This window comes from Ziziphus jujuba, chromosome 5, assembly GCF_031755915.1.
Source record: "Ziziphus jujuba cultivar Dongzao chromosome 5, ASM3175591v1".
Lineage (NCBI taxonomy): Eukaryota > Viridiplantae > Streptophyta > Magnoliopsida > Rosales > Rhamnaceae > Ziziphus > Ziziphus jujuba.
The window spans coordinates 19,878,321-19,893,728 of record NC_083383.1 but is presented as its reverse complement, the minus strand read 5'-3'; the positions used below and the strand labels follow the sequence as shown (position 1 = coordinate 19,893,728).

Sequence of the window (15,408 nt, the reverse complement as noted above, 5' to 3'; positions counted from 1 at the left end):
CGGCGACCAACAGCCATGAGATTTTGGGGTTTGGCCGGAAATGGGGAGAGGCTTCCATCTGGCCAGCGTGTGTAACGAGAATCGGCCGAAAAATTTGAAGATTCCTGCGGCCGATCGATTTCTCTCTCTCTCTCTCTCTCTCCTCTCTCTTTCTCTCTCTTCCCCAAGATTTTTGTCAAATAAAAGCCACCGTGGTGACACTGTTCATCCACATGGACCAATCAGGTGATGACACGTGGTGTTACTGTGCACTTAAGCCAGATATAATAAAATATTACGGTATCCGGCGAACTTCAAACGTCCATAACTTTTTAACCAAATGTCCGATTTAAGCGTGCCGCTAGTCTATGAACTCATATCGACGAGTACTTTACAACCATACAAGAGTCAAAACAAAATTACTCAACAAGAAAAAGTCAACTCCCGGCACCTTTTGGACTGTTTGCACCTCGACTTGTTTTGCCCATAACTTTCAAACCGTAGCTCCGTTTTCGACTTGCTACTAGTCTACGAACTCGGGGCATCATGCACTTCGCCACAGTACCCTGGTCAACTAGAAATTCCAACAGGAACAAAAAGTCAACTTTTGACCCGCTCGGTCAACGATCAACCTCGGTCAACGTGCATGGATTCCGGTGTGATTTGGGACGAGGTGTTACACTATGAATCATTTGAAAACATTTGGTGTACAAGAATATCTTTGGTTTAGTTGTTGGAGCCTAAAAAATATTTTTATTATATTACAAATACTCGTGTTGAGTTTGGAAGTGATCCTGCAAGGTAACAGGAGTTGGCATCTATAGTACTGTGAGTAGTTATATCATTTTAAATTATTTTGCATATATAGTATAATATATATGTGGTTTGAATATTTACGTATATACCATTTGATTGAAATGTTTATTTTATGCATATATAAATATCTGCTTTTATATATATGTGTTATCATTTTATGTGAGTTTTGACAATTTTTTAAATGGATTCCAATTCTAATGAGTTCATAAATGGACATGTGGTATTTAAATATCCTAGTGTTTGAATTGAGGCTTAAATCATTTTGGAAAATAATTGATTTGAGAAAGCAGATTGAAAATTATATAATTTTAAGCATGTTTAAGTATTTTACAATTTTATATGCTTAAAATTAGTTTATGGTGATTCACTGTGGTATTTCTGTTTTTAGCATGAAATGATGATTTGAAATTTTTGAAATGTTTAAATAAACGGCTGTATTTCAATATTAAATTATGAATTATGATATATTATTGTTTGGGAAAGTATGATATCATAAGATTGTTTTACAGATATTGTATTGTTTATTTTTAATTCATGTACCATAAAATTATTTAGTTTTAATTGATGTACCATATTATAGAGCGTGGGTTTGGCACGATGCCGTGAGGTTGGGTTTATCCCAACGGTTTATTATTACCATGGAAAATCAATTTGGGTTCATTTCAACTGTTTATTATTGTCACGGCCCGTGAGATTGGGTTCATCTTAATGGTTTATTATTGTCATAAGCCGTGAGATTGGATACATCCCAACAGTTTACTATTTCCATGATACATTTCATACATTAAGGGTCGTGAGAGGGGTGTATTCCACGGTTTACAATTTGGTATATCGTATGGTACATTTCATATGTTCTGAGTATATTGTTGGTTTTCCAATATTGTGGTTATTACTGCACATTCATAATTATTTTGTGAAATTGTGTTTATAATATTTTATGCTCAACAGTTATATCTTGATTAAGACATTTTATAACAGTATAATGATTGTTCACTTTACACTATTAGAGCATGAATTTTATGATATTAAATTAGGATATAAGTTCAGATTTTGTGAAATAATTTTAAAAAGGGAAACTTTTCAAAAGAGTGGAATGAGAAGTCTTGAGATAAAGTTTTATAAAAATAAATTTTTACTTTCCTATTTATACTATGCCACTTACTGAGATATTTTTATCTCACATTTTATTTGTTTTAAATTCGTTTCCCTAGGTATAGGCGGTTAATTGGCAATCTACCTCGCTCACCATTTGTCACTTCATTCTTTCCACAACAGCAGTAGTATCTATCTTTTTTTATTTTATCCTTATCTTTATGGACTTATTTATTATTTATTTGTACTTCTAAACATTGCAAATACTTTTAGAATGCTTTGATAAAAATATTTGACACAATAGAGACCATATTTTATATATATATTTATATATATATATATGTAGTTATGGCCTATAGCAATAGGCTGGTTGTAGATTATAGTTGTAAACTTTTATGCTGTTGTGGTTTTATATATATTTGTTAAGCTACTATTGATAATGCATGTGTTCATTTTTTATGTTTTAAGTAGGGTTCCATCGAATACTATTTTTAGGGAATGTCTAGTGAGACTTCACTAGACGGGACCACCCGAGAGATCCTAAGAGGGTTCTCGGGATGGGTCTTGCCAGCCTGGTATCAGAGCTTTAGGTTCTAAATTTCCTCGGACTTGTGCATTGTTGTACAACTCATCCTATGTTTTGACTTCCATATCTACTCTTTGTTGGTATTAATTATATTTTGACTGATTCGTTCATATAGAACTTTTTCTTGATGTTGTGCGGAGGTAGACATGGTTGCCAACATGCTACAGTTGGAAGTATAGATGTGTTTACTTATGAGGAGCATCTTGTCGAGCACCTGGCTCGATCATTCAAGAAGAATAGATTTACTAGGTATTATGTTAATTAGGCCCGTGAACTTGGAGCAGTGGCTTATGATGGCTCCATGGATCCTATGCAATATTGGTCAAGACTTCTCATTCCACTTTTTTGAAAAGTTCTTCTTTTTAAAATTATTTCACAAAATTCAAACTTATACCCTAATTCAATATCATAAAATTCATGCTCTCATTGTATAAAGTGAACAATTATTATACTATTATAAAATGTCTTAATCAAGATATAAATGTTGAGCATAAAATACTATAAACACAATTTCACAAAATAATTATGAACGTGCAGTAATAACCACAATATTGAAAAACCAATAATATATTCTGAAGATATACAATGTGCTATACGATATACCAAATTGTAAATTGTGGGATACACCCATCTCACGACCCTTAATGTACAAAATGTATCATAGAAATAGTAAACCGTTGGGAGGCATCCAATCTCACGGCTCGTGGCAATAATAAACCATTGAGATGAATCCAATCTCATGGCTCGTGGCAATAATAAACCGTTGGAATGAACCTAACTTCATGGCTAGTAGCAATAATAAACTGTTGGGATGAACCCAACCTCACGATACTGTGGCAATCCGCGCTTTATAATATGGTACATTCATTAAGAATAAACAATCTTGTGGTACATAAATTAAAAATAAACAATACAGTATCCGTAAAACAATCTGATGAGATCATATTTTTCAAAACAATAATGTATCATAATTCATAATACACTATTCAAACCCAACCGTTTATTTAAATATTTTAAAAAATTTCAAATCATTATTTCATGCTAAAACCAGAAATACCACAATTAATCACCATAAACCAATTTTAAGCATATAAATTTGTAAAATACTTAAAAATGCTTAAAATTATATAATTTTCAATTTGCTTTCTGAAATCAATTATTTTCCAAAACGATTTAAACCTCAATTCAAATACCAAAACATTTAAATACCACAAGTCTATTTATGAACTCATTTGAATTGGAAACCATTTAAAATATTGTTAAAAGTCACATAAAATTATAACACATATATGTAAAAGCAGATATTTATATATACATATAACAAACATTTCAATCAAATGGTATATACGTAAATATTCAAACCACATATATATTATACTATATACCCAAAATATTTTAAAATGATATAACCACTCATAATACTGTAGATGTTAACTCCTGCGACCCTGCAGAATCGCTTCCAAACTCAACACGAGTGGCTGGAATATAATAAAAATATTTCTCAGGCTCTAACAACTAAACCAAAGATATTCTTTTACACCAAATATTTTAAAATTATTCATACCACTATAAAATTATATAAATTGAAACTGAACGGTCCAATTATATTGTGTACCCTTAAGATCCTGTATCCAAAATTGGAGTTTTTCACCCGAAGGCCAATCTTTGAAAATTGAACCTTCCAATGGATCCTATTCATATCCAATTATACTAATATAACCTCAATTGTAACCAATTTGACCAATTTTGTCCAAATACAATCCCAATTTATCCGGTATTTAACTAATTGATCTAAAAATAGAAAAAAATATCAAACGACGTCAAGAATTCATAATCTTTATATCGACGGAAAGCCCAAGAGATAAGAAATACAATGGTGCACTCACCTTGGTTCAACGACGTCTCCGGTGGCTCGAAAACTTGATGAAAATCTTGGTCGAACTCCCCGTTGATGTATCTCCCAAACGGTGAGGAATTTTGGCAAACAAAGCACGGAAATGAGTTCAAAGGGTCCAAAAATGATAGGAAAGGTGTGTGGGTTGGCCTAAAACGACCAAAAAATAGACAAATGGTCAAAAACTACAAAAAGGCACCTGTAGGCTTCAAACGGCCGATCCTGGTGCGTCGGCCGGCAGTTTATACTCAATATTTTATGCTCAATATTTATATCTTGATTAAGACAATTTATAATTGTATAATGATTGGTCACTTTATACTATTGGAGCATGAATTATATGATATTGAGTTAGGGTACAAGTTTGAATTTTGTGAAATAATTTTAAAAATGGGAATCTTTCAAAATAGTGGAATGAGAAGTCTTGAGAGAAAGTTTTACGGAAATGAATGAGAAGTCTTGAGAGAAAGTTTTACAGAAATAAATTTTTACTTTCCTATTTATACTATGTCATTCACTGAGATATCTTTATCTCACATTTTATTTGTTTTAAATTCATTCCCCTAGGTCCAGGTAGTAAATTGGCAGTCTACCTTGCACACCGTTTATTACTTCGTTCTTTCCATAGCAAAAGCAGTATCTATCTTTCTTTATTTTATCCTTATCTTTCTGGACTTATTTATTATTTATTTTTGCTTCTAAACTTTGCAAATACTTTTAGAATGTTTTGATCTAAATATCGGACATAGTAGAGACTATATTAGATATATGTATAGTTATGGTCTGTAGAACAATAGGCTGGTTGTGGACCATAATTGTGGACTTTTATACTGTTGTGATTTTATATATATTTATTGAGGTATTATTGATAATGCATGTGTTCGTTCGTTTACGTTTTAAGTGGGGTTCCATTGGATACTCTTTTAGGGAGTGTCCAGTGGGACTTCACTAGATAGGACCATCCGGGAGATCCTGGGAGGGTTCTCGGGACGGTTCCTATCAGCTTGGTATCTGAGCTTTCGGCTCTAAATTTCCTAGGGCTTGTGCATTGCTGTACAACTCATCCTTTGTTTTGGCTTCCATATCTACTCTGTTGTTGGTATTAATTATATTTTGACTAATTGTTTCATGTATAACTTTTTCTTAATGCCGTGAGGATGTAGACATGGTTGCCTGCATGCTATAGTTGGAAGTACAGATGTGTCTACTTATGAGGAGTATCTTGTCGAGTGCCTAGCTCAATCACTCGAGAAGAGTGGGTTTACTAGGTATTCTATTAATTAGGCTCGTTAACTTGGAGCAGTGGGTTGTGATGGCTCCATGGATCCTATGCAATGTTGGGATAAGGACAAGATCACATTAGCTAACTTTATGATAAAGGAAAATGCAAAGAAGTGGTGGACATATGAAAGATCTAGGAGACATCACATTTAGACATAGTTCAAGATTGCATTTCATATCAAGTTTTGTCCTCCAACCTTTGTTAAGATTAACAGGTTAGAGTTGAGACACTCATTCATGATAGCATGATAGTTTCTGAGTACGAGTGGAGATTGAAAGAGCCATCAGATCTCATCCTCAACTTGGTTACTAATGAGATCAGTGAGAAGAAGAGGTTTCTTGTTGATTTGAGCGAGCTTATAGCGCTAAGCATCTCAGGTGCCATTCATCTCATGAATCAGTCTATGAGAGATGCTGCCTTGGAGGTAGAGGGACAAACCTTGATATGAAAGTCTAAATGCTAATCTTTTGGATGGCATGTCTTTAGAGACCCGCAGCTAGCAATCATCTAAAAAGAACAGCTTTAGCTCAAGGTCATTGGATGGTGGAAGATTTAAAGGAGGCGGACATAGCCCAGGGACAGTAGATCCTAGAGTAGTGACCCACTCAGGGTTCAAGATTGTGGACAATGAACAACAATAGCAGTCATTTTCAGAGATTTGCAGTTTGAGGTAGCTTATGTGGCAAGTTTCATGATGTATAATGCCAGTGGGATGGATCATACTTTCAGTACAAGCAATCGAAACACTTTAAAAATGATTACCTCTATCGAGGACATGGTTAGGCTAGAGATTTAAGATCGGGTGCACAATTTTAGCAGATTGGTAGGTATAAAGTACAGGATACATTATCTATGCTTGGTAGTGATGGACATATTTTATTGGCTCAAGGACCACATGCTCTTTTGTTGTACATGAATATGTTGCACAAGTTGGGATGACTCCAGTTCCTTTGGGATATCACTTGGAAATTTCCACATCCACAAAAGGGTTCATTTGACCTAGTCAGATGTTTAAGAGTAGTTATTTTCATTTCATGGCAATTAAGATCTTAATATTAGAATCTAGCATAGACCAAGTTTGGTTGTTGCATGTTGGTGATCTTATGTGAGACAACTTGTTAAGAACTAAGTTGTAAATTTCATAAAATAGTTTTGTGGCATCTGCTTTTGGGTGATGATTTTAGATCTTGGTTTTGATATTTTGTTTCTTTGAAAATTGAGGGTTTTATGTCGATGCTGTTTTATGGATCTAAGGTGGTTAATATTCTTGTTGATGACTTGACCTTCTAAGGAATATGATTTTTGGGGGCATAGCTAGAACATAAGAAAGTGATGAATGTTTTCCAATGGTTTGAGAATCTAGTGAATAGTTATTAGTATTTGGTTGTAATATTAGAATTAAGATTTAAATTTCTTTATTGCTTGAAGTATAAATTCTTGGAGTCTATTTGAAATTGGAAGAATTTGAGATTTTTTAAGAATGATATTTGGGATGTTGAGAGGATTCGAACTTGATCTTATGGATTCTTACTCTTTGGTGCTGACAATCTTGAGAACTATGTTAGGCTTTATATGCGATCTAAAAACCTCCATTAGAATAAGTATGAGAATTTTTGTTTCATAACTTTGATGAATTTGGTTAAAAGAAAGATGTTTGTCGAGATTAAGAAAATTAGATAATCAATAAGGAGCATGGATCTTATAATTGCAAGTACTAGAATTGTAATCAGAGGCAAAATGAACTATCTCAGTTCTAACTTTGAGACACTGGTATTTGGATTGAAGAAATTAGATTTAGGTTCTACACATTCCTTTTGATTTTAATGGATGGATTTTTTTTAGAAACATATGAGTTGTTACTTATGCTCTAGGCAGTTGAAAAAGCACAAGCTGAATTATCCGACTCATGATTTAGGACTTGCTGCAGTGATCTTTATAATGAAAGCCTAGAGGCACTATTTGTATGGAGCTGCTTGTTGGATCTTTACTGATCATAAGAACTTTACGTATTTATTTACTAAGAGTTGAATTTAAAGCAAAGGAGATGGAAGGAGTTTCTTAAGGATTACTATTGCACTATTAACTACCATCCAAGTAAAGCAAATGTGGTGACTGATGCATTAAGTAGAAAGTCTACAGACTCATTGACTTATGTACAGATAATACGTAAGTCAACGGTGTTTTTATTACAACAACAACAACATAGCAACTAGTTTGAAATGATTAGAAATAAAAAGACCGAAATAAAATTTGAATTTTAAAAACTTAAAAAAAAAAATACATTATGATTTTTATCATTTTAAACGTTTATAGGACTGTATAAAATTATTTTTGCATTGCAAAATGAACTCATAAGTATTCTTTATCCTCTATTTTTCCTTTACTCCTTTCCTTCCACTCATCCCAGATCATAAGTAGCCTAAAAGCAACAAATAAAGTTGATCCAATGACATTCCTCTCATACCTACACTCTTCAAATTATAAGTTATGTCTCCACCCTTTGGATTGGAAATGATCACTATTATTATTCTAATCTTGACAGATATTAAAAAAAAATAAAAATAAAAAATAAAAAAAATAAAAAAAATCAATTTAAAAAAAAAAAAGAAAAAGAAAAAGGAAAAAGAGTGCCTTAAACATTATTATGACACTAAAACATTATCATGACAAAATTCAGGAGACGCAGTAATTAGGAAGAAAAGTAGTATAAATAACACATTGGAATCCAATCCTAGATACAGAACCAGCACAACAATTTCCTTCAAAGTTCTCGTCAAACGCCATCTTTTAGTATTAACACGAAGTTCAAGAGTTGAAAATCCAGCAACCGGCAAAAACGGCAATTACTTTCCAAACATTATCACAAAGGTGTAACCCACCAGTCAAAAGTTATTAAAAATTTACAACATCCATGTACAAAAGCGCATGGCAACACCACTAGAAGAATTTAATATCATCCAGCAACTGGCAAAAACGGCAATTACTTTCCAAACATTATCACAACAGTATAACCCACCAGTCAAAAGTTATTAAAAATTTACAACATCCATGTACAAAAGCGCATGGCAACACCACTAGAAGAATTTAATGTCTATACCCAAATTTCCATCAGAAATTTCGGCTTGGAAGGATATTAGGAATGTCATGACCCGTGAAAGCTAGTCCAGTAGCATCCTTCCACTGCAACAACTCCATACCAACACAACAGCACTATATAATGGTCACGCACTACACTCCTCCAAGGAAAGATACACTGAAGCTATACATCACAGAATCAAACCAAATAAACAAGTTATATAGGAAGATCAACTTCACAATATCTAAACCACATATACACATCACAAATACATCTATATATACATATATAGCTATAGCTATATGTATAGGGATGTTTAATTTATGTGCATATTTATGATAGAAAGCTGGGAATAACTAAGAAGATGTTTCATGGAGTGGAATGTAGCTATACAGGTTATTACTACAAATCATCATTCTAAATAAAATAAGAGAAAAAGACCTACAGATAATTATCTAAACAATCCAGAAATGGGTGTGAAGCGTAAATAACATCCGATCAATAAAATCTAAAACATCAAAATTAATTGTTTTGAATTTTTAGTAAATTGTCCATTCATAAATGAGAAAAATAGTTAAGGTGGAATTTTAAAGTCCCTTTATAAAAAAGCAAAATACCTGAAATATAGTTTTGAAACTTTTACACCTATCCTTAACGCCCTTAAGAAAGCAAAATGTCTCAAAGAAGATACCAAATAAAGAAAGCATACTGCAATATTCTTCAAGAAGTTTCTGGAAGTTCATAGATGCATACTTTGACATTAAGCAGTGCCCTTGGCCTTGATTATGATGACTGGGCATTGTGCATGATTGGCGCAGAAGTTGCTTACACTCCCCAAAAACATCCTGAAAGCACAAGTTCAATATGCTTGTTATATCATAGGACCATTACGGATATAAATCGACTAATTGATATTTCATACCAGAGCTTCTTAAAAAATTTTCTGCATAGGGTTCAACACCTCCTTTTCCAACCAAAATACAGAAAAACGTGAAACAACAATAGATGATTCACAAATTGCTAGTATAGTGAAGAATCATGCCCAAAGCTAGAAAGAGAACGAAGAAATAAGTAGCTGGGAAGTGAGAAAGAAAGGAACAAGAAGACTAGAAGAAGAAGTCTGGGCAGGAGGAGAGAAGAAATAAGTAGAAAATGAGAGAGAAAAAATAATATTGAAGTAGATAGAGAGCGAAGGACATGAAGCTGGAAGAAGGGAAGGATAGACTGAAAAGAATACAAGGAAAGGCAATTAGGGATCTAAATTTGCAGTGCCCCACTGCCAAAAGTAGAGTCGATTACAATAATTGCCTATTTATGCAGACAACTGGAAATAATTAAATCAACTCTAAAAGTCAAATGATTTGAAACTACATGATAAACTGTGATCGTATTGCTTCTACTTGAACGGGAAGAACAAGATTACAAAAGACAATTTGTGATGCCAAAAATACGATGATCAACGTGGAACATGGGGTGTATGTTAGCATGTGGCAATGCAAGGCAGTGCATGAGATTTTTGGTAGAGACTTGTACAAAAGCCAAATAATAATTGAATGTACAGACTACAATTTGGGGCATTGAATCTACAGACAAAGAACAGTTCTCTACAACTCTTCTTAAAAGAAAAAAAAAAAAAGAAAAATTAGTACCTTCAAGAGTCCATTTTATTTCTTTCCTACTTTAACCCTCCCAAAGTACAAATAAGAGCCTCTTACTAAACATTATGAGTCCATCAACCTTAAAGCCTCTTCAAGAACCAAAGCATCCTTGCACAATTACCAAGCAAATCCAGTAAACCCCAAAAACAATAGCTTATGGGTGAAAATTACCTTTTAATAGGGCCAAAAGCACGGGATCCCATCACAAGCAGATCAGCCTTCAAATTCTCAACAGCTTCACAAATCTTCTCTTTTGGATCCCCAATAACCACTTCGGTTTTCACATTCACCTGTTATTCAAACAAAATCTTAGAAAAAAAATTTCCAAAGCTAAAATAGCAATAACAATAACAAGGGTCGTTAAACCTTCCCTTAAAACAACTACAAAAAATTGTACTATTCTCTAGCCGTTTAGTCCAACCATGACTTTCAACGCACGGATTTGATGAAATCAACAACACATAACTCATGCAACTCTTTTAAGTTTTTAAACCTGTTTTAATTAGTTATGTGCTAATTTTGTCAAACTATTAACGAAAAAATTGCATGATTGGACTATAATAACGAGAAAAATACTAGCTCATAGAAACAATGCCAATGTCTTTATCCCTCAAGTTGAGTTACAAAGAAAAAAAACCGTGTTATAGTTTTGGAGGAAAAGTCCTATCTGTCCTAATAATAAGCCATAGAAAAATACTCACATTTTTTTGGGAGCAAATACTAAGAGCATGTTCCAGAACGGCCTGGGTGATACGCCTCTGGTGAGCCTCAATCGCGGCAGTGAAAGCTGGCACTTCCAACTCGCCTAAAAAGAATTCAATTTAAGTTTGCTTCCTTTTTTTTTTTTTTTTGTTGTGGCTTCAAAATAAAACCCAAAACAGAGAAGCACTTTTCTACTTGCAAAGAATCTAATAAATCGGGTAATAATGGCAATCGGTGATAAAAACTTAACTGGGTCCCCCGAAAGGGATTGCACCGGGATTGAGACCAGCGGCGATATTGGGAGGAGACTGAACGTGGAGGACGACGAAGGAACCGCCGGGATCGCAATCGGACGCAGGTGACCGGAGCTTTAGGTTTTCGAGGGCCCATTTTAAAGCGTTCATGCTCTCTTCGCTACCATCGACGGCCACCACGACGCAGTCTAGGTTCCCGGACATGGTTTGACTGAATTTGACCTACAAAATCCGGCGTCCGTTATTCCAGAAACCCCCAAGAAAAAAAAACAAAAAAACAAAAAAAAAAAAAAAACAAAAAGTCAAAGCCAATATCAGTTACAGCTCCGTTTTCTGTTTTTCTGGACATACCAAACTACAGTTCCGGCACCTCTTACTTGCGTTTTTCAAAATGTGCAACCGCTAATAACCTGTGGATGGGCTTGTGGTGTGGCCCAGCAATTTGTTTTTTCAATTAGTCTTTTAAAAATAATTTTAGTTTATTTATTGAATAATTCTCATATATATGAAATGGTTAATTTGCTGCATTAGTTTTTTTTTTTTTAATCACTTTACTTTGTTCAATGATAATTTAATAAAACTGTAACAACTAATATTATCAATTATATTTTTTATAATAAATACTACAAATCTATATAATATATAAAAAAAAAAAATCGTTTATATCAAGTCTCAACATATTATTTTTTAAAATTCTTTTTAAAAATATATTTTTTTATTTTATTTATTATTTATTATTTATTATCCATTATCTTATTTTTTATGGATACAATTAAATATATATAAAATTAAATTTTAATATAATTTAATTACATATGGTAATTATTTTAAAATATTTTTATTTTTTTATTATTATTTATTATTTATCATTCTTTATGTTATTTTTTATGGATATAACCAAACATATATATAATTAATTTTTGATATAAATATCCATAACTATCAAATAATTGATAAAATTACATATGGTTTAAATTTTTAAATAATTTGAAACTAAATAAAATATTTGATTTGATATTATTTACCAAATATATATTTATGGGTTTGTGTAAACATAATTAAAAATATAGTTCCGTACATGTACAACATACATATAATTAAAGATTTAGAATATATTCCTTTATATGCGCTATTATTTAATATCTTATTTTATTTTATTTACCAAATAAGTTAAACATATTTGACTATAAATTAGTAAGTGACACCTCTTGATTTTTTAAAATTTCAGTATTCAATATTTTGTTAGTTTTTATTTCTCTCATATTTTTGTTTTAGGGTTTAAGTTTTTTTTTTAATTTTTTAATTTTAATTTATTTTTTTTTATGGATCCTAAACATGATCATGTTAATCATAAGCATGTAAGTGAGCCATGCTATGAATGTTTGGAAGAAATTAATGATTCTGAATCAAGAAGAATTCTTACTTATTAATTCACCTTTATCTATCAACTTTTTTCAAGATAATGAATAAAAAAAAGATAAAAATACTTTTTCAAGAATCCTTTCTTTTTCCTTTTTTTTATTATTATTTTTATTTTTATTTTGGAATGAGAGTGTGTGTGTGTGTGTGTGTTTTTTTTTTTTTTTAAAAAAAGAAATGTAGAAACGAGAACAAAGGAATTTTATCTTATATATTCAATGTTCATACTAAAATATTACATAAAAGTTTGAATCCAGCCATATAATTACGCCATATACATATTAGGGCATATATATATATGGCCTATTATATATTGTAGTAAGTTTTATATTTTTGGTTTCTCATTCTATATTAGGCTTTGATATTTAGATTTGTAGATTTGAAATTATGGTGTAGATGAGATTTAAGTATTTCATTCTATGTTTTTTCTGGTTTTTGTATTTAAATTGTGAATTTGAGATTCTGGTTTCTATATATGAAAAATTGATAGCATTTTTTTTTATTTATTTATTTTTTTTTTTTTTTGGAATGGCACAATGAGCTTGGAAATTTGAATGAGATAGATTTTTCTTTTCTTTTCTTTTCCTTTTTTTTTTTTTTTGGGGGGGGGGTGGATAATGAATGAAAGAGTTGTTCTAGATTTAATCTGTTTTGTTTTTCTTTTTTTGCTAACAGCATCATTGGAATACATTAATGAATAGTTTATGAATTTGGAGGAAGTCATCTTCTTCTTTTTTTATTATTGGTTACTTTTTCGTATATAAAATTGAAAACAAGAAGTTGAGTGGATTTTGAAGATTATTGCTTTATGCTGATATAAGCTTGGCAATAAGAGCCAAAAGGAATTGTTCTTGCCAATCTATTGGAACTTGGGAGCATATACATATATATATATATATATATATATATATATAGTTTTGATTTGATTTTATAAAATTAGAATACAATTCATAAGATAAATTAATATTTTAATTTAAATCATGATTTTATAAAACTAGAAATTCCTTATTAGATAATTATTATATATTTTATATTATTTTTTCTATATATATACATTCTTAGAAAGAGATAATATATGTGAAAAGGAGATTTTTTACTTTTTTTTAATTAATTTGTTTAGAAAGATTTTTTTTTATTTGATTATAAAAAATATATATATTTTTAGTATTTTTTATATAAAACATTTTATTTATTTCATAATTATAAATCAAGATGCATTTTTTTTTAAATATTGTAAAGCAAATTTAATATTTTTTTGAATACATAATTATATATAAAAAATATATATAACATGTGATAAAATATTGGTCTTATATTAGGCCATATAAATCTTACTACAATGGTCATATAATATTTATGGCCAATACAATATTATATGAAAGTTTGAATCTGACCATATAATATATAAAAGAATAAGCGTATGCGCAACGTGTCAGCATACCCTTATTCCAAATTCTCTCCAAAAGTTTTTTTTTTTTACTTATTATTTATTATTATTATATTACCTTTTATAGATATAACCAAATATATAAAAAATTAATTTTTGATATAATTATCCATAACTATCAAACAATAAATAAAAATACATATGATAATTTTGAAATAAATTTAAAATAAATAAAATATTTGATTTTATCTTATTTATCAAATATATATTTTTATTATTAGCATTATTATTATAATATTATATTATATAATTTAAAACGATGTTATTATTATAATAGTATTTTTAAATCTTTAGGTCATTATATAGATTGATTAGTTATCGTATTATATATTTAACTGTTCAATGAAACTTAATTGTTTCAAAATCAACTATAATTTATAATAATGATAATAATAAATAAATTATATTATGGATTTAATATATGGAAATTAATTATTTATAAGGAATCAAAAAATAAATTTGAATTTGAATTTTATAAATGGAAAATATTTGAATTTAAATTAAATTATATAAATGCATTTAAATTTGAATGTGAATTTAAATTTCACAGATGGAAAAAAAAAATTGAATAGAAAAATTCCATAAATAAAAAAAAATAGATAGGTAAACATTTTTGAATTTGAATTTTATAATTGAATAGTATTATTATTATTATTATTATTATTATTATATATAAACACCAAATTTATAGTTTGCTAAATGCTAACCATGGAGTGCTATATAAGATACATGTAAACCTCTTTTATCAACTATAATTTCCATGTTTTAAATTGTCTTTATTTTAAAAATATACTTTTTTTTTCTCTCAGTACATCAAAAATATGCAGTTAGCTTCCAAGAGATGTGTGACTAATGAGTAAGAAAAGAACAATATAATAGAACGCTTATAGAGTTCACTAGCGAGCTTGAGGTATTATGTATCAAAGGGTGTCAAGATCTATGATGAGGTTCTCTAGGACATCTATCTCTCTCTCTCTCTCTCGAGCATATTTATTTTATTTATTATTATTATTTTTTATGATTGACATTTTAAGAAGTTCTTCTTAAAATTTTTTCTGTATTGAACTCACCATTATTTCACCAATTTAATTGTGGTGGAAAAAAAAAATGGTTAGTTGGCTCTTTTGATTGGAAACTTTGCCCTCAAACACTCAACTGCATTATATGATTTAAGTGTTGGAATGTATTGCAGTAGTAATATTA

The 15,408-nt window shown here is 30.5% G+C and overlaps 1 protein-coding gene across 3 annotated transcripts; it reads right to left on the bottom strand.

The window, feature by feature from the left end:
- Positions 1 to 8,468: 8,468 nt before the first annotated feature.
- On the bottom strand, positions 8,469 to 11,820 carry LOC107421300 (universal stress protein PHOS34). Of its 3 annotated transcripts, none has more exons than XR_007241731.2 (6): positions 11,662 to 11,776; positions 11,336 to 11,561; positions 11,085 to 11,188; positions 10,555 to 10,673; positions 9,435 to 9,570; positions 8,469 to 8,908 (listed from the first exon to the last, which is right to left on the bottom strand). XR_007241731.2 is itself a non-coding variant. In XM_048476485.2 (6 exons), the coding sequence occupies exons 2-5, from the start codon at positions 11,541 to 11,543 to the stop codon at positions 9,486 to 9,488; spliced, it is 516 nt and encodes a 171-aa protein (XP_048332442.2). In that variant the 5' UTR covers positions 11,544 to 11,561; positions 11,691 to 11,820; the 3' UTR covers positions 8,469 to 8,908; positions 9,479 to 9,485. The 3 variants fall into 3 exon arrangements, 2 of the variants coding, with proteins under 2 accessions (XP_048332442.2, XP_048332441.2); XM_048476485.2 differs by having other exon boundaries at positions 9,479 to 9,570; positions 11,691 to 11,820; XM_048476484.2 differs by having other exon boundaries at positions 9,479 to 9,570; positions 11,662 to 11,775.
- Positions 11,821 to 15,408: the final 3,588 nt, after the last annotated feature.

Coding starts and splice junctions, on each gene's coding strand:
- LOC107421300 (XM_048476484.2), bottom strand. CDS start 11,688: ATGTCCAGAAAAACAGAAAACGGAGCT. Junction 11,562..11,661: donor GAAAAACAGAAAACGGAGCT/GTAACTGATATT, acceptor CGGATTTTGTAG/GTCAAATTCAGTCAAACCAT. Junction 11,189..11,335: donor AATCCCTTTCGGGGGACCCA/GTTAAGTTTTTA, acceptor AATTCTTTTTAG/GCGAGTTGGAAGTGCCAGCT.